The sequence below is a fragment of the Haliotis asinina genome, unplaced genomic scaffold, assembly GCF_037392515.1.
Source record: "Haliotis asinina isolate JCU_RB_2024 unplaced genomic scaffold, JCU_Hal_asi_v2 scaffold_18, whole genome shotgun sequence".
Taxonomy (NCBI): Eukaryota; Metazoa; Mollusca; class Gastropoda; order Lepetellida; family Haliotidae; genus Haliotis; species Haliotis asinina.
The window spans coordinates 438,807-459,826 of NW_027133890.1; the positions used below are offsets into that span (position 1 = coordinate 438,807).

The 21,020-nt window shown below is 39.6% G+C and overlaps 1 protein-coding gene across 2 annotated transcripts in view; it reads left to right on the forward strand.

Annotated features, from left to right (window-relative positions):
- LOC137269890 (uncharacterized) overlaps positions 1-20,466 on the forward strand; it is a 175,733-nt gene extending 155,267 nt beyond the window's left edge. For both annotated transcript variants that reach the window (XM_067803725.1, XM_067803724.1), the window contains exons 11-14: positions 18,991-19,023; positions 19,267-19,316; positions 19,595-19,643; positions 19,897-20,466. In XM_067803725.1, coding sequence (XP_067659826.1) covers positions 18,991-19,023; positions 19,267-19,316; positions 19,595-19,643; positions 19,897-20,312 — 548 coding nt within the window. In that variant the 3' untranslated portion in view covers positions 20,313-20,466. The remainder of the gene's footprint in view (positions 1-18,990; positions 19,024-19,266; positions 19,317-19,594; positions 19,644-19,896) is intronic.
- Positions 20,467-21,020: the final 554 nt, after the last annotated feature.

Sequence of the window (21,020 nt, forward strand, 5' to 3'; positions counted from 1 at the left end):
TTAAAACAAACAGATATATTTGACCTTCGTCATTTTAATGCATGTTATTGTTTTTCACCTCCGGGTGATAGAGCCACTGGCGGGTCATCCGTTCTAGTCAGACAAAACGTTATTCAAAGCCCTGTTTCACTTAATACTTATATGCAGGCTGTTGCAGTGAGAATTACTTTACATGTAGCGTTTCCGCTATGCTCTCTATACATTTCGCCATTTTCGACGTTTGCCAAAACTGATCTTCAAGCTCTCTATGACCAACTCCCGAAGCCCTGTATTATAATGGGAAATCTAAATGGGCACTACCCACTCTGGGGTAGTGTAAATACAAACACTAAAGGTAAATTGTTGGAGGACTTTTGTTCTGACAATGATTTATGCATTTATAATGATGGTTCCAACACATATTTACACCCTGGTACAGGGGCCTATTCTGCTCTTGACTTGTCATTGACAAATTCAGAACTACTAAATGAATTTGGATGGTCAGTCCACGATGACCTCTGTGGAAGTGACCATTTTCCTACTGTATTAAAAGCTGCTTTAACTCCATCCGATGTTCCTCCATCATCAAGACGAAATTTTAAAAAGGCTAACTGGGCTTTATATGAGACACCGTGTGCTGAAAAACTTACACCTGAACGTTTTATTGACGTTCCCGATACTATTAAATCCTTTTCTGATGAACTGAACTTCATAGCTGATGAATGTATACCGAATTCCTCTGTAGTTCCACACATAAGAAAACCATGGTTCAACGATGAGTGCAAACAAGCTAGGAAGGCAAGGAAAAATGCAGAACATTATTTCCGTCGCCATCCTATGGTGCATAATTTAAATAAAATTAAAATTTTAAATGCTAAAGCACGGCGTACTTTTAAACAGAACAAACGCCAGTCTTGGCAAAATTATGTATCCAAAATAAATTCTCGGACACCTATGTCCAAGGTATGGAACATGGCCTAGAAAATTAAAGGTAAAGGTACTAAATCTACTATCCATCATCTTAAACATGGAGATCAATTGCTTACTGATAAATCAGATATTGCTAATAAACTAGGTAAAACTCTTGTTAAACACTCTTCCTCTTCTAATTATGTACCAAAATTAGATTATAATGAAACGTTTTCTATTCATGAGCTCCATACTGCTCTTGATCAAGTTCACGACACTGCAACAGGAGCTGATAACATACATTATCAACTCCTGAAGCACTTACCAGAGTCCTGTTTAGAGACGCTCTTATATATTTTTGATGATATTTGGACTTCAGGTAAATTTCCTTCTTCATGGCGTGACGCTATAGTAGTACCAATACCTAAACCTGGACGTGATCATACGGATCCATCCAATTGTCGTCCGATTTCATTAACTAGCTGTGTTTGTAAGACCATGGAACGCATGATAAATAGCCGACTAGTTTGGTACTTGGAAACAAATAACCTTATAACTGATATACAATGTGGTTTCCGCAAAAACAGAAGTACTGTCGATCACTTAGTGCGTTTAGAATCATTTGTCAAAAATGCACTAATTAATAAACAACATCCTGTGTCTATCTTTTTTGATCTTGAAAAAGCATATGACACAACCTGGAAATATGTCATTCTGAGAGATTTACATGACTTTGGGTTGCGAGGTCGTTTGCCTGAATTTATAGCCATCTTTTTAAATGACAGACAGTTCCAGGTCCGTGTGGGTTTAACCCTGTCTGATCATTACAATCAGGATCAGGGTGTTCCACAAGGCAGTATTTTATTTGTCTCTCTTTTCAGCATCAAGATCAACAGTTTATCAAAAGTTTTAAACGATTCAATTGATGGATCGTTATTTGTGGATGAGTTTAATATTTCTTGTCGTGGTAAAAATATGCATACCATTGAACGGCAATTACAGTTGTGTTTAAACAAGATTGATAAATGGTGTCTCGAAAATGGCTTTAAATTTTCCAAATCGAAAACTAACTGCATACATTTTTGTCGTAAATACAAACCACATGGAGACCCTGATCTGTCTCTAGATGGGACGCCCATTAAAGTTGTGAAGGAAGCCAAGTTCTTGGGTCTAATCTTTGATTCACATTTAACGTTTTTACCACATATTCAATCACTTAAAACTAAATGCCTGAAAGCACTTGACTTGTTGAAAGTTGTTTCAAATTCTAAATGGGGAGGGGATCAAGCTACCCTTCTCGATCAATATCGATCACTCGTACGTTCTAAACTTGATTATGGCTCCATTGTCTATGGTGGAGCCTGCAAAAGTAATCTTAAACTTTTTAATTCTGTCCATCACCAAGGTCTAAGACTTTGTCTTGGGTCGTTCAGGTATTTTATAGTAATTTGACGACGCGTTTTATAATATATACATATTCTTTATAATCATGTTTGTTCTCGTCACGATATGGCTGAAATATTACCGATGTGACGTTAAATTACAACTCACTCACTCTTCTTGGAAGAAATGTACCTCAAACTATACATTAGTGATTTCAGAAAAAGGTCTAAAATGCTATTCTACTTTTGGAAAATTGTGTATAATCAATGAAAATTTCAGTGATTGTGTATAATCGGTGAATTAATCAGACATTATACATAATCACTGAAAATTCTACTTATTCACTTAAACATACATATGTTACAGGAACTATGCATAAACAGTTAAATATATATTATCACCGAAATAATGCTAACGGTTTCTTGGGAGTGATTTTCGTGTGGAAACCGGATATTTAATGCAAAATTGCTACCGTTAAGCAAGGTTTTTCAAAGCTACATCAATCTTTATTAACCCACAAACCCGTATTCAGAAATATTATGGTTAGTCGTAAAAATCTCAAAACTTGATTCCTCTGTTCATTCATTTATGCATTCATTCCTTGGTTCCTGTCACTGGTTCTATATAATATAGGGTGGGTGACTTAGTTGGACGTTTAGCTGAATGAAAACATCAAGTTTTTGAGGTTTTGTTTTGTTTATATTTGGAATTGCTCCGAACATAGACGTTATTTGAGGATATACAGTACATTCGAATTCCGAATTTTGACAAGTGAAGGGGCAAAGAGTACAATTACAACGACGTTGAAGTTCGTAATTCAGATGTGTAAAGGAAATACATATGTAGACTTCAAATATCGAATACCGAAAGCCGAGTGCCGATTCTGCAAAAATACCGAATATGAAAAAAGAATAATAACAATAGATTTTGAATTCGAATCCAAAAAAATCTGAATCGGGATTCGAATCCCGAATGTGGAAAAAAAACTATTCAGATTCGGGATTCAATCCCCAAGCCCGAATGTTAACAAAACTCAGAGTGAAGGTTATCAAAAACCTCAGTTTGTGAAAAAGATTTGACAATTCAGGTATACATATGAGGAGCACCAAGTACATTAGAAGGGGGATGGAATAATGAATACTGTCATTGTTCGTCTTTCTTCCATCGCCTGCAAGCTGGAAAGAGCTTCAGGACCGTTCACTATCTCCGAGGGTGCATTGTAACGTCGAGGATAGATACGTTTGACAGGTGAAGTGCAAAGAGCATAGCTACAAGGACTCAGAAGTTCCGAATTCCAGATGTGTAAAAGAAATGAATAGTAAGAGTTCAAATACGGATCAGTTCGTGATACGAACCCCCAATGCCCAGCCCGAATCCGATTCTAAATACAAAATTCAAATTCAGGACTCGAATCCGGAATGTGAACAAAAGATCCAGATTCGGAACTTGAATCCCCATTCTGAATCCGTTTCAAAACACACGCACAAAAAAAAAAATCAAATTCGGGATTCGAATCCCAAATGTTAATAAAAACATCAAATTCGGGATTGGAACCTCGATTCCGTTTTTAATTTCATGTTGCCAACATTCCTGTAGGTCTTCTTCCGAACAATCGCTCTGTTGGCCGCTTCTATATTTCTGTATATATATGAGTTCACCCGATGAAGGGGTCTGAAATAGACCCAAACCGCTGTGTGTCAAAAATTATTAAAGAAGATTTATCCACAAAAGATCTTGGTCATATATAACAACTTCTAAATGCCGCTAAAAGACAATTTTTCTCTATTTGCTCCCAAAAATAACATGGGACTCTATTATCGCGGTAGTTAATGTCGCCATCGGGAAGGACTACTGACGTTTGACATTTTATATATATTTTCAATTGACTGATGTTTAATCTTCATTTCTGTCAAAAAAATGTGCCACATAATCACAATTCATTCAACATGACTGCCGCAATACCGACTGAAGCTGAAGTAACTCTCTGCTATCGCGGTATTGCCATTTTCTTTTCTGTAGCACACAGTACAAACAAATGACACTGTTAAACGTTTACTAAGACAAGTAAAGAATCGCGCGAAATAGTTTCTTTACCAAAAAATATCAAGAAATTTCATTCACATTAGTAACACTATTAACATGTTTTTAACCAAAGAATCTGAAACGTCTATTCATTTGGATAAAGGGTAACAATAATGTAACAAAATATTAAAAATATAATTTTGCAGCCTTAAAACATACTTTGCAATTTGCTGCCGTGTGCGTCACTTCCTGTTATATGTGTTATAAATGTGCGAATGATCTTCAAGCTGTCGCACAATTACTCTTGACGAAGTAAGTTTTGACAGTAGGGAAAAACGCCTAGGAACATTCATCAAATACTTGAATGAGTCACACTCAAGCTTCAAATCCACTGCCGAATACTAGAGAAACGTAGCCTGTCGAGACACATGGGTTATGTATAACAGTGCTCTCACAAACTGGAGCTGAAGATATTAAGACTACGTTTTCGTGTTCTGAATCAGATTTTAGCCACACTCACGTTCCAACCGCAAGGTCCTACTGACAAATGCTTTAGCTGAAGTATGCAGTTTTGGTCCAGCTATCTCTTTTGATACGTTAAGCTACAGTTTAGTCGACGGTCGGGGTACCCCCGTACTCATTTATTACGTCATAACACTATGACGTCATCAACCTATGTCGCATCAGAAAGCCACCAGGATGTCTGGATATGGCATATTGTACTACAAGTGTTTCACACTTTACAACGACACCTTGATTTGATACACAACAATACCAGGCACGTTTGCGTGTGTCTACGGATATTTTAGAAAGGATGACTGCCTACGTTACATCCGAAAATCACGTGCTTGTCACATCAACACGCCGCTGGATAGATATTTGGACATCAAAGACCCAGAGCTTCAAACCCCCCAAAGCAAAAAAGCTTGAGAAGCCGGGGTCCAGGGGCTGCAGGCCCAGGCCGGGTCCAGGGCGGAGACCTGGTCGGGGGTCAGGGAGGCGAAGCCCCCCTGAAGCTGAAGAAAAGTAGTGTTTTAACACCATATAAGTGATTTAAAATGAGTGAAAAAGTGGCTTTGATTAATTTACGTTATTTCTTTTTAAAAAATGCGTGAGATTATCAATGTCTGCCGTGAGAGCGTGACAAATGCTTAAAAACCGTGAGTCTCAAGCCAAAGGCGTGAGAGTTGGTAGGTCTGAAGACCTAGCTACATTCACTAACCAGCCGAACAAAGCCGTCGTCTCTACGACCGGAACAGGTCTGAAGTGAGCTCAGACAGTGCCACAATATCCAGGGAACCGCTCGATATATGGACCCCCATCCAGTTAACAGATAAGGTTGGAATACTCGTTATGCCCCAGTTAGTACATAGAACGTACATGTAATCATAGAACCATGCCCGGTACACGGACTCCATCTTACATGGGGTTTTACAGGACTCTTGAGTACTTTGGATCAGGAGCCAACTACACGGACATGGCCTACACTTCGATGTTGGCAGTTCACAAACATCGCAAACTGACGGCAGTACAACGGACTTATCCAAACCTCGTATATGGCCCACTCAATCTATTGTACAAAGTAGTTTGTATTTTCTTATACTCTATAATTAATATACTGTCATATATAGTGGTACCTGATTCTTATATCATTTTTGCTCCCCTTACCAAAACAAGCAATGGTGTTCTGACGCTGGGATCGCTGAATACTTGTAACAAACACAAACAATGTTGAACCAATAAGACAAGCACTTTACTGTCATAGTGAACGAAAAAACAATGTACAAAATTGTTACACATGTCGTATACAACTGCGCCAATACAGCTCATTATTAAACGATCAGTACTCAGTATATCTTCACATCGGTAGGCATCTGTTCCTTGTAACAAATGTCATCGAATGTTGAATCAGTCGTGAGTGTCAGAGGCTTCAATACACCCCAAACCACGTCGACCCAATGATGACGCAACAGGACGCATGACGTTACACCTGGTCCGTTGCCATTCCTGAAGGGAACGTTGTTCCAGTTGCTAAGCGTTGACAGGTGCAAGTGCAGGTGATGGTTTCCTGATTTGTCGATCCATGTAGTCCCATTAGTATTCTATCGGATTCATGTCGGGAGAACATGCTGGCCACGGCAACATAGCAATAGCGTTATGCTGAAAGTCGTCTGTTAGCCTTGCTGTATGAGACTTTGCGGGATCATGTTGGTAGACAATGCTACATGATTGTTGCTGGATAAACTTAATGGCAACACAGCTCGGCACATAACTTTATACATATATCTTCGAGCATTCAATCTTGTTTTAGGTCGCGCAGAGCTCACTCGACACCATTGTGCTATAGGCTCCAAATGGTCAGGCTTTATGAACGCAGTCAGGCACCAAGCGTTTACCTACTCGTCTGCGAGCACAAATCCGGCTGTCATTACCGTGAAATTAAAACCTGCTTTTGTGGGTGAAATTCACATGTCGCCAATCACACATCTGCCGCTTGCCTGGCTCTTGTCAAATGACAACTTCAGTTTAGAAAAGTCACAATAAAAACTGACGAATTCCACAGTGGGAATGACGTGCTTGAATACATGTTCTCATAGTCGCCTGATCTCTGTATGCCAACTTATGCGGTGTCCATGTGCCTTCACTAACTGTAAGGTCGCCGTTACAAAACGCTATCTCGATTGAATTGTCCGGCCGTGGTAATCAATTCGTAATTGTATCATCTGGTTCCCCTAATGCTGGTCTTTAAACATACATACCATCTGGTCTCCCTAACGCAAGTTTTTAAATATATCTACCATCTGCACTCCCTTATACTTTTTTTTAAAAATATATATACCATGTGGTCATCCTAATACTGGGTTTTAAAAAAGCTATCTACCCTCTGTCCCCCAAATGCTGGTTTTAAATAAAATTTACTATCTGGTAACCTTAAGCCAGTCTTTAAATGTGTCTACCATCTGGTCCCTCCAATGCTGGGTATTACAAGAATATCTACCATCTGGTTCCGCAAGTGCTGGTTTTTAAAAATGTTTACTGTTTGGACCCCCTATTGCTTGTTTTTAAACATATGTACCATTTGGTCTCTCTCATGCGGGTTTTTACATACGGTCTCCCTAATGCTGGTTCCAGATATATATTCCGGTCTCCCTAATGCTGGCTCTGTATATATGAGAATTAAGGAGACCGAAAAACACGTATATGCTGTATTTTATGATTTTTCTTCGCATCATCTTTTTTGTTGAGATGATTTAGAGTTGCAATAAACCATTAACCCCCCGGATGCCACAGGGACATATATGTCCCTCCTCTTCACCTCTCACTTTGAAGTCCAATAAAATTCTAAATATACCACGCATATATAAACACTTCACAGTTTTGGATTCTGCGGAAAATTCCCTGTTTCTTGATACCATCCACTATTATCTCAGACCAAGCCAAAGTGCTTAAAATTGCCCTTCAAAAAAGACTTCATCGTAAATGTCGTCATTTTTCAAACTGTACAAAGTCGAGATTCACAGCGTTATTTGCAGTATATTTTGAAATGTGAAAATCGGATGATTACTGAGACTAATAAATTTCAAAAATATAATATTAATGATCATTGATATCAAATGTTCATGTAACCAGTAATGATAATTCTGAAACGTCGCCGATGAACCCAGAATCGGTTGGGATGTTTTCGAAAATACACTTAGACGAACGCCGAAGTGCGCTTTCCGCCATTTTGCTTAGTGTTTACAAAATCACGTTTCGAGAAGGCCGGTATTGAGACGCCTACAACATCACGTACATTTCATAGTCAGCTGCGACAAATGCATCAATCAATTCCCCACACATCTTACAATCAAATTACAAATGGTCTTTGTCACCATTGCCAACTGTCTAGGTAAAACGAAACGAAAGATAATTGGTATGAAAACGAACGCTGTGCTCGAAAGACGGCGCTTGTTTGAAATGTAAACAAAGAAAAAAATCCAATTTTACACTGCGTAGCATTTTCGGTAATATTCCAACATCCAGCCGTCTAATCATTGCTTACAATGGTTCAATACGCTTAGCATATTCAAGGGAAGAGAATCGTAGCAAAAAATAGCAAATTAAAAATAGATACAATGAAATAATTTGGTAATTCATAAGAAACTGTCACACTTTTAGTGCAGCATGACGCCATGACTGACGCAAAATCACGCACAACGACAACGGTACTTATCGGCATTTCTGGCTTCTTCCGTCATTTACAATGTAAACCATAAAAACATATAACAACAATACACAGATAGTCAGAATAATTCTGATTACTTACATCTCACATTTATGTACAAAAGATCCCTGAATCAAGGAAAACGTCCTCGCAAAATCCCGTGTACCCTTGTCAGCGAAGCCGCCATTTTGAAAGAAATCGGTCATCGGTAGTGATGTCACACGTCAACATTGTTGCACATATTAGGCAATTTCTTGGAGGTGAACGTCGGTTGAACAAGAGTAAACACAATGCACATACCATTCCGATTGCACTTTTAATACTGTGATGTCTATTTTGCGTATCGTTCCGATATTTTTTCATGAAACTGATTTCAGTATGTACATATATCCATGTTCAACACCGTATCACATAAGGATATAAGGTATGCGTTTTTATTCTTTGTAAGCTTTTAATTGTTTGAATAATATTTACATGGGAAATTGACTCGGTAAGTGTACTATACCACATTTTAAACCTCTACACAAGTGTTGGAAGATCACACGTAGCCATTACTGCAACATGTGCTTTAGTTAGCAAGTCCACACCATTTTTAGATCAACGGTTCAGATTTTTAAAACTATTTTTCCAAGGTTTGTTGATACATCCGCATTGCAACAAACTTTACCTGATTAAATTCTGTCCATCCCTTCTTGATCAACAAGGTGATCAAGTCAACTACTGTCAACTCTGCGAAATGTCCACATTTCCATTTTTGTGAAAAAAAAACGTCACACCTATTTATTTCAAGTACCAAACTATTTTAAGTAAATGTTGTTGAACCACAAATATATTAATAGTCTTTTCTATCAGCACAGTGCTTTACAGAGGAAAAATGTTTCATCTGGAATTATATGTCTTCTTTGAACATCCTAGAACTTCGAATCAATGTATGTTTCAGGTCTGCAGAAGAAGAAAGAAACGGTTCATTAAACATCATGACTGATGTACAATGTCAATGTTGGCAAAATCAGTATCTTAACACTAAATTATTGAAACAGATTCAAGTTAGAGAGTCAAGATTATGAAGTGCTACCTTTGTTTTGCATCAATTAAGATGAACCAGAGACCATATAATAGATATTATATGGTCTCTGGATGAACTTAAGATTGTAACATGTTTTCATATATTCTAATCTTAAACCTGTATCACCAGTGTTGAAAATTCAATTTAGACAGTGCTTTTAAAGACAGTGCTGAAGATACCATGTTTCAAACCTGAAGCAAATCTGATGCTGAATTATATCAGTGTATGTTGCGTGTATGTTGTCATGCTGTAATGTGCAAAAAATACTTACTCTCTACCCAAATCTACATCATGTGTTTATGTAAGTGCTATGACATCCACAAATGAATAATGCTGAATTCTGCTTAAATTAAAAGATCAATAAAATATTGTCAGTTTTCAAATATTACTATTATTAGCCACAATTTTGTGTTCTATGGCTGTCACTTCTGGATACAGACAGAAAATACATGTAAATCTGAAAATAACATACATATTGCACAAGGTATTTGAAACATAAATAATGCTTTCCTACCTGTTTAATAATCAAAGTACACACATTTGAACACTTTAAAACATATTAAGCATGTTAAATAAAATTACTCAATGAATGAGGTAATGACACGATCATTGTTAGCTGGATTCACACATGGAGTTGTCTGCCCCTGGCAATACACCCCTCCCTCACACAAATCTGAAATGTGCATCCCTGGTTACATTAAGTTAAAATTTGTTTTATAATGGAGAGGATTGATGTGTGCTTATGATAAAAATAATCTAAAGTGTGCCATCGATTGATAAAACAAATTTCAATGTTCAGCAATATTTTAAAGTGTTGGAAAACTATGAAAGAACAGAGCAGACCAACCTTTTTCGCCAATGGCGCAAACGCGGGAATATCTTCTGAAGGGACCAGTCGTTGTTTTTCACCCAAATACATCGTGGAAAAAGCCAAAACGCGTAAAACAAGGACCCCCAAAATTGGACCAGGTTTTCATGAGTACTACAGAGTTACGTCCCTTGGCAACTCACTTAGTGTGGACTTGCTACTTTAGTTCCCGTGGTGTACAATATTCAATACGTTGGGACAAATATTGCAGTTTCATATGAACAGGTTAATAAACAGCGATTTAATTCCAACTTATAAGTAAAACTGATAATATTAATGAAAATGATTTGTACATTTTATGAAATGTAGGGGCACACATACTACTATTTAAAGGAATTGTCTTGTTCATTGTATTGGTTTGTGTCGTTTTTATAGACAAAACAATTATGAATATTGATTGACCAGGTTCGAGTTTGTCAAAAACGTTTCATGATTCATTATCATTTATTTTCGATAATAAAGTCAATTCAAATTCGATTAAAATATATCTGATGGCAGAATATCTAACTCAAACAATATTTATACGAAAATTGTTAAGAATATGTGAACCAGGTCATGCCTTAATTTGGACAAGCGTTACGTCCATATTCTATTACTACTGTACTGAACAAGCGATCTCTTTGTACCTTTCATTGCATACTTATGAAGTGAAATGATTTCATAATCATAAGAAGAAAAGTCTGTTTCCTAAATGAATACTCAATGAATATTCAGGTGTCGTGAAAATGTGATTTACGCTAAACTGATTCTAGACAGTGCGCGTGTAGTAGTTATGTAGTAAAACCGTCTAATTGTTGATATATTCAGGACACTATTTCAGTGATAAAACCATTCATTGTATATTCTGGCTAAAAAGTGTTGAATTCTGACACAAAAGCCGAGGCCTTTTACACACTGAGTGCATATTAGGACGACACGAAATGCACAGAACATGCCCTAACGTCAACTAAAATGTCGCATTATTTTCAGTTATTTCATTACATTTGAAAATGTGGCTGTAACTCCGTTAATAATGATACAAAATTAATACAAATACAACTACACAAACAGGAGAATATGGGAATCTAAGAACTAAAATATGTATCGGATAGGGCCATCCAAATCGCTATTACCTGCTTTTTCATGTAGTACACTGGCGTCTGTTCTTACAAATTGTGAAACTACCAAAACGTATCCTCTCACATAGGGGAACTTTGTATTGGAATAGTTTGGTTCACTGTCAACAAAACATAACGGAAATATACTGTCCGTATCCACAGCAAATTCTCTCCATGTGATCTGAGTTACATTGACCTAATGTAAAGCATAGCGGAGTTATGCGCCCTTTTCTTTATACGTGCATGACCTCTCTGTCGACTTTTGACGTCATAGAAGAAAATCGATTTTTGACATTTATTGCAGGTAATGTTTGATTCTGTGAGTATGACGTTATGCATTAGCACACACATCCATTTCATATACACCTATGTCGTTCAGATACCAAGCTGTATTTTCTTCGCTCACACTTTCCGTAAAGATGCCAAATGAAAAAAGTCGTAACAGAGTGCTTTTATTGGTGCACGATTAAAAACGGAGAAATTTACTGTTTTTCAACACACACAAATGTTTTGTACAACTTTTAGCAGAGTCTATTTCTCAAACCCCTGAGGTAGCCGCAGTTATATTTATACCAACGGTTAGGAAATTAAATATTCTACACTTCTGTGCAATTTTATAGCCGTACGTAGATCCAGGACCACGCGAGCGCAAATAACATATACCATCTGTATATCCGTGTATAACGCTATCTGCATGATACATACATCACGTACACAACTCTCTCACTAACAATTCTGGTTGTTTGTCAATAAAAGTTGTTTAACAACAGAATATACACGTGGTCCCCCTAAGGCTGTTTTTTACATACGTTCCCCCTAAGGCTGTTTTTTTACATACGTTCCCCCTAATGCTGGTTTTTACATACGTTCCCCCTAATGCTGGATTTTACATACGTTCCCCCTAATGCTGGTTTCAGATGTATAATTATGTAATACTGTCATGGTTCCACCGACCTTCACCTCAAAGAAATTGCCTAGTATGTACAACAATGTTGCCGTCACAACCGCTGACCGATTTCTTACAAAATGGCGGCTTTGCTAGCAAGTGTAAACAAGATTTTGCGAGCACTTTTCCTTTGATACGACGATCGTTTGTAGATAACTATGAGATGTAAGTAATCAGAATGATTCTGACTATCTGTGTATTGTTATATAGATCTGCCGTATTCATTCTGCGTGGTTTTGCATCTGTCATGACGTCACGCTGCTCGGAAACTTTGACATTTTTTTTTTAATTTCAAATCAGTGAGTTGTATCTACTTTTAATCTCCTATATCTTGCTACGATACTCTTCCCATGCATATACCAAAGGTACTGAGCTATTCAAAGCAATGAACAGACGGCGGGATGTCGGAAACATTCAGAAAATGTAAAATCGGATTATTTTTGTTTACATTTGAAACAAGGGCAGCCTTTCGTTTTCACGCCCAATGTATTTCGTTTCATTTTATCTTGACAGTTGGTATTGGTGACAAAGACCAGTTGTAATTTGATTCTAAAATTTATGGGGGATTGAATGATGCATTTGTCGCAGCTGAATATGAAATATACATGATGAAATAGGCGTCTCAATACCGTCTTTCGCGAAAAGTATTTTTGTAAACACTTTCTAACATGGCGGAAAGCGCTCTTCGGCGTTCCTGTACGTGTATTTTTGTATCATCCCAAACGATTCTAGAGTTATCGGCGACGCTTCAGATTTATTTTTTGTGGGATTATGTACAACCGATATCAGATATCACTAATATGCCATTTTTGAAGTTCAACTGACCCAGTAATTGAACTGGCCCGTAATTTCGTGTTGTGTAAAACTTGACGACATTTACGATGAGGCCTATTTGGAAATGTAATTTTAAGCACATTAGCTTTGTCTGAGATATTAGTGGATGGTGTCAAGAAACAGGGAATTTCCCCCAAAATTCAAAAGTATGAGGTGTGTTTGTATCCGTGGTATATTTAAAATTTTATTGGACTTGAAATTGAGGGTTGCAGAGGAAGGACGAACATATCCCTGTGGCATCTAGAGAGTTAAACCTGGGATAGCTTTATAGGAACATGATGCTGTGTGCCTCACCGCTCCTCACCCCAGCACCACACAGAACAGGTTTATAGGTACATGATACTGTGTATCTCACCCCACCCACAATACAGAACAGCTGTATAGCCGCATAATAATGTGTATCTCACCCCACCCACAATACAGAACAGGTTTATAGCCACATGATACTGTGTACCTCACCCCACCCCCAATACAGAAGAGCTTTATAACCACATGATACTGTGTACCTTACCCCACCCACAAGACAGAACAGCTTTATAGCCACATGATACTGTGTACCTCAACCCACCCCCAATACAGAACAGCTGTATAGCCACATGATACTGTGTACCTCAACCCACCCCCAATACAGAACAGCTTTATAGCCACATGATACTGTGTACCTTACCCCACCCCCAATACAGAACATCTTTATAGCCACATGATGCTTTGTACCTCACCCCACACCCAATACAGAACAGCTTTGTAGCCACATGATACTGTGTACCTTACCCCACACCCAATACAGAACAGCTGTATAGCCACATGATAATGTGTACCTCAACCCACCCCAATACAGAACAGCTTTATAGCCACATGATACTGTGTACCTCAACCCACCCCCAATACAGAACAGCTTTATAGCTACATGATAATGTGTACCTTACCCCACCCTCAATACAGAACAGCTTTGTGGCCACATGATACTGAGTACCTTACCCCACCCCCAATACAGAACAGCTTTATAGCCACATGATAATGTGTACCTTGCCCCACTCTCAATACAGAACAGCTGTATAGCCACATGATAATGTGTACCTTACCAGACCCCCAATACAGAACAGCTTTATAGCCACATGATACTGTGTACCTCAACCCACCCCCAATACAGAACAGGTTTATAGCCACATGATGCTGTGTACCTTCCCAGACCCCAATACAGAACAGCTGTATAGCCACATGATATGTGTACCTCACCAGACCCCCAATACAGAACAGCTTTATAACCACATGATATGTGTACCTTACCAGACCCCCAATACAGAGGAGCTTTATAACCACATGATATGTGTACCTTTCCAGACCCCCAATACAGAACAGCTTTATAACCACATGATATGTGCACCTTACCAGACACCCAATGCAGAAGAGCTTTATAACCACATCATATGTGTACCTTACCAGACCCCCAATACAGAACAGCTTTATAACCACATGATGCTGTGTACCTTACCAGACCCCCAATTTTAGAAGAGCTTTATAACCACATCATATGTGTACCTTACCAGACCCCCAATACAGAACAGCTTTATAGCCACATGATACTGTGTACCCTACCAGACCCCCAATACAGAAGAGCTTTATAACCACATCATATGTGTACCTTACGAGACCCCCAATACAGAACAGCTTTATAGCCACATGATTCTGTGTACCTTACCAGACCCCCAATACAGAACAGCTTTATAACCACATGATACTGTGTACCTTACCAGACCCCCAATTTTAGAAGAGCTTTATAGCCACATCATATGTGTACCTTACCAGACCCCCAATACAGAACAGCTGTATAGCCACATGATACTGTGTACCTCAACCCACCCCCAATACAGAACAGCTTTATAGCCACATGATACTGTGTACCTTACCCCACCCCCAATACAGAACATCTTTATAGCCACATGATGCTTTGTACCTCACCCCACACCCAATACAGAACAGCTTTGTAGCCACATGATACTGTGTACCTTACCCTACACCCAATACAGAACAGCTGTATAGCCACATGATAATGTGTACCTCAACCCACCCCAATACAGAACAGCTTTATAGCCACATGATACTGTGTACCTCAACCCACCCCCAATACAGAACAGCTTTATAGCCACATGATACTGTGTACCCTACCAGACCCCCAATACAGAAGAGCTTTATAACCACATCATATGTGTACCTTACGAGACCCCCAATACAGAACAGCTTTATAGCCACATGATTCTGTGTACCTTACCAGACCCCCAATACAGAACAGCTTTATAACCACATGATGCTGTGTACCTTACCAGACCCCCAATTTTAGAAGAGCTTTATAACCACATCATATGTGTACCTTACCAGACCCCCAATACAGAACAGCTTTATAACCACATGATACCGTGTACCTCACCAGACCCCCAATACAGAACAGTTGTATAACCACACATAATTCATGGAATGACTTGTCTTTAAATTGACAGTATTGTAGTCAATATCTATGTTTGTGTACTCTATTGATGTATTAATATCCGGAAGATTGTAAAACGATAGTTCTATGGTTACCATTAGCAATGTGTGAGTGCTTTGTGAAAGAAAAACTGAAGAACTGCTTATGATGCAAAACATTTTTTTTCTCGGGATAGTAAGGAATGATCTGACGGTACGTTATCTGATCTTGTAAATTCAGTGTGGTCTGTCACGAGTTACCTCCCCTTCCCGGGAAAAGGTTTTGATCATCTTAACACCATAACAGGTACTTTTCCTGAATCTGTGTTTACACAAGGCACAGATATAGTTTGTGTATACATGTAACTGCCGGGCGCTGGTCAAACTATTGCACTAATCTGGTGGTTAAGAAAACGTTAAGGTGGGGAGGGAAGGTGTTATCTCTCTCACCGTTAACGCCCAGAGAAATACGCATACAAGGAAAGAATTAAAAGAAAAACGTTTTGAAATGCGCGTTTGAGTTTTGATTACTTGAAATGCGCGTTTGAGTTTTGATTACAGCCAATACAGTTTCAGAATATTATCTGACAACACAAATTACTGGAGACAGTGCTAGTACACGATGCTGGTGTTGCGGTTCAGTTAGGTTTAGCCTCAATGACTTATCCATCACTTGGTATTGGCTGTTGCTTAACGCACTGGGGTACTTAAATGTACTGATCAATATTTTCCAGGCTTCGACCTGAAAATAGTGGAGTCTGGACCAAACAATCCAGTGAACAAAAGCATGAGCTTCGATCTCCGCAAATAGGTTAATGATGATATGTGTCAACTAAGTCAGCCGGCCTGACAACCCGATCAGGTTAGTTGCCCCTAACCACAAACATGGGTTACTGAAGATCATTTCTAACCCGGATCTTCATTCATAACGCCTTTGAATGCGTAAATAATGGTGACTTGATCAGACAATCCTGTGATTGATGTCAGGAACACCGTCGAGAGCACCAAATACATATATGTTGTTGTATTGATTGTTACTATGTTTTTTGTAATTGTGTGGTGTGTGCACCTCGCGTCAGCACGTGTCGCATGTAAGAGAACGTACGTCACAACCTTGAAGTCAGTTACACCTGGTGATAAATATTTACGACATTTGATGTGTTTTATACCTTTGTATCTGTGTTTCCGTTACACTGGGCATATTGTAGAGACAATGATCAGTTTTACCCCATATGGAATCTGTACAACCAGATAACTAAGACATAGAACGCAGCATAACCTTTGTTTGTCCCATGTGACTGGGGTGAAAATGTCCATAGTATTTTGAAGGCAGAGCTATCATTTTTTTCGCGGAGGTGTTTGTACTAAAAATTCCTTAAACTCGTATTACACAAGGATAGGCGGTTTTGACATCAAAGTTACATGACCTGCTGTCTTAAAATTGCGGTAGTAATTAATGAGTATAGGTGTTGACAATAACTGCTACAGAGATACATATAAGCGCATATCTCGGGTAACATGTAGACTTCAGCAGACAAATCCACGCTACTTTCGTTATTCAGTCCATTGGCGTGTGCACCTGTCTAGTGACTGTAAAACGTAAAGTCAGCCGTGCCTTAGATCTCTCAACTTATTATTATAAATGTCACCAACATCTGCAATACATGATGAAGCAGCACAGTAAATGTTGACTGTTGTATATCGGGCAGATTCAGGCGTGGCGGTGTGGGGAAGGGGGCGGGTATGGTCGTTCATTAGCGTGGCGGGCTGCGGGGATTACCGAGCACCACATGCAATCGAGCGCCAAAGTCGGTGTTTCTCCTCTCGTGACACGTCACAATGACGTCATAACTCGCACCTCAGCGCGACCAGTGTCGCTGGTCTGGGCATTTCCCGGCTGGCAGTGAGAGGTGTCTGTTGTGTGAGGACGGTAGCGGGGTAAGTTTGTTATCACTGTATTTCCAACCATTAGTTAAACAGATGCAGCTATGAACAGAGCTGAGTGGACAATACTACTGTAGGATACAGGCAACAGGTACTTGCATGTTAAAATGTGGCTGGATACCATGGTTAATGTAATAAATTAACAAAACTAGTAGAATCTACTGCATGAACTTATAACACGTATGAAGGGATAAGTGTTTGGGACTGGCTGCAGGGGAGGAAGGGGGATAGTGTTTGACACTTGCATATATTGTTAGAAGAAGATCTGTACTTATCAGGAAAAGGTCAGGGCAAAGTCAGATAATTTTGGTCTGCCCTGACTGGGAACCCTGGATTAGTGTTCGTGTGCATGGTAGCTTCATGAGTAGAAATTGCTGTGAAACTTGTGGGGTCGTGGAGAAACTCCTAACACCAATAAACAGCCGCCACCATTACCTTTCTCCAGTTTGCTCTGTTCATAAGCATTTACAAAATAATAAATGTAACTTGATAGACTAGTACTGTTGATAGACTTTAGAAATAAAATGTTTAGAAGGCTACATTTACATTGACTAAACAAGACAAAAATAATTTACGTGTGCATGTTTTACATTGGACGGCGATTGTAGCGTCGTTATTTTGTAAAGCGTAGCAATATCTGATTTACAAACACGGCGGTGAGTTTATAGTGTAAGCTAGTCGGGTTTTCAAGAAGGTGATGTTTTCAGTCTTAACACCTTCAGTATGGAACTGTGAAAGTCTACACAGCGCACTGTAGAATACACCTGTTGTCTGTAATCCTGTAATAATTACGAAAGCAGGGACCCGTAAAGTGCAGATGTCGCAGAGCGTGTTGAATTCCACTTTAACCTGCCACCAACAAACGTTCCCAGGCTACAAAGGAACCCCATGTTTTAGTTATTTTCCGATGTGGATGCCCTGGTTATGGTGGGTATGACAATTTTGCTTCTATATCCAGGGGCAAGATATTAAACGGTATATACCACAGTAGAGTCAGTTTGACCTCCGTCGCTCTGTTTTCTATATCGCTGTTCGTAATGAACAATAAATGAACGTCCTGGCAAATGCATGTGAACTATGTGAACCTGTTGTATGTAAAACAATACGCCAATATTCTGACAAGCACACAAGCACTAGGGTTGACGGAACCCATTCTACCAGAATAGAACCTACTCAACCCTAGATGTATGTTGTCAGGGGAGACTGCCGACCGGGAGACTGGGTGTCATACATATAAACATATAACAGTTGACTGGATGTTTGTTTTGTTATTTACAGGTCCAGTCACAAGGAAGAAGGCAGACAGCCAAGGTAGCGTGCAGCATTATATATAAGTTGATGTATGATGTCAATTCAGGTGAAACCACCATAAATAATAATACCACTGCAAGTCAACACATGTTAATGCTTCCACATTGTTGTGTAAGTTGTTTCCTGGGCAATATATGATTCCTGTGTTGAAATCTAGTACAGGACATATAGTCTGTGTTGAAGTGTGTTCTGCATGACATATTCTGTGTTGAAGTCTACTACATGACATATTGTGTGTTACAGCCTGGAGCGAGATGGAAGCACTGAAACCTGGACGAACACCGAAGTACCTGGTAGGTGGGAGGGTATGGTGAAGCAGATATTCTAGTCGCTAGTATACCATGGTGTCAGACTCTCAGATCTGTCAGAAACCTTTGTCCTTTCTAAACACAATCCCGGTGTCATCTCCTCGAAAACTGTACCATACATTCTGCTCATTGATATACATGTTATATATTTGTAATATAACACCATCGATGATACATGTAATAAAGAAACAACGCAATCAATGTAATGTAATATAATGTAATGAATCTGGTGTTTGTTCTAACCCTCATGTTTGTCTCCACAGCCACGTGCAGGGACACACGGAAGTCTGGGACTCCATCAAGACACACGAGGTGGGTGGAGACAATGTCACGTGTGTTGTAGTGGGGAGAACTATCAGTTTACATTCTCACGATGTTAACATTCTAATGATCTAACGTGTAAAAACATCAACTAGTTCTTGTCATTCCCTGACAGTTTGTTGTCAGCCATGATACATGTATAGACTATGTATCAAGAGTTTTGTATCATCAGTGTAAGATGTGAACAACGTAGCTGTAAGATAAAGATGTCCGACCTGTGTACAGAGTTTACTCTGTGTTACAGCGACACCGACTCCCTCACGTAGAGACGCCCGGGCAGACGCCGACCTCCGTGACGCCTGCTGGTGGGGGAAACTGGAGGAGTTGAAGCGGATCCTGGACACAGGTCGGGCTGACGTCAACAGTAGAGATGGAGTCGGGAGGACGCCGGTGATGTGGGCAGCACTGCGGGGACACAGAAATGTGGTGGAGCTGCTTGTGAGTCGAGGCGCTGATGTGTCACTGGTGGACGATGGCGGTTACAACATCCTTCACTGGGCCTGTATGAGAGGAGACAGGAAGACGGTGGAGTTTGTGCTGTCCCTGGACGCGGTGGACGTCAACGCCAGGAACAGCGACGGGCAGACCGCCGCCGACGTGGCGAGAGACTTGGGACATCGTCAACTGTCGGATCTCCTGGTGTCACGTGGTACACAGTGAAGTGACGGTAGTGTTGATGTAGACACTGATGGAGGACATGTCGTTACTGACGCTGTCGTGGTTTGTGCCGTTCACGTCGTCGCGTTGTCTATAATTCAGTATCAAGGTGAGAATATTTGTTGTGTTTGAGGAGAAATAAACTTTGTTGAGAATATTTTCAGACATTTTGTTGTTTATGGAACTTTACAGAATCAGGTAAGGACATTGTTGACTGTAAATGTTGATGATATGTCGTCGGTATATGAACCCTGCATCTCGTGATGTAGTTCTGTTTTAATTATGTGTCATAATTTCCTCATTAATCGTGAAACAGACAACAACAAAATGTTTGTTTACATCTCGCTGCACTCTGTGACCTCAGACTGAGCCGAGGTTCAGCCAGCTGGCGCGGCGCCAAATGCAGTGACGTCACACTACTGATGACGTCACGGTGTTGTGATCAAGGCACCGAAGTGGCCAGGTGTTGTCTGTGCCTTGTGTTTCAGTGCTGCTTAGTGTCACGGTTACGGTAGCACCTGTGTAGAGCAGCACTGGGCGGATCAGGGTATCCTTGTTGTTACAGCACGCCGAGTACCTGGTTTGGATTCCCATGGATACGATGTGTGATGCCTATTACCGATGTTGAAGGCCGTAATACTGTTGGGATATTAATAAGGCCGGCGTAAAACTATACTCATAAAGCGTTTCCTAAAGTCTGCGTGATTTTGT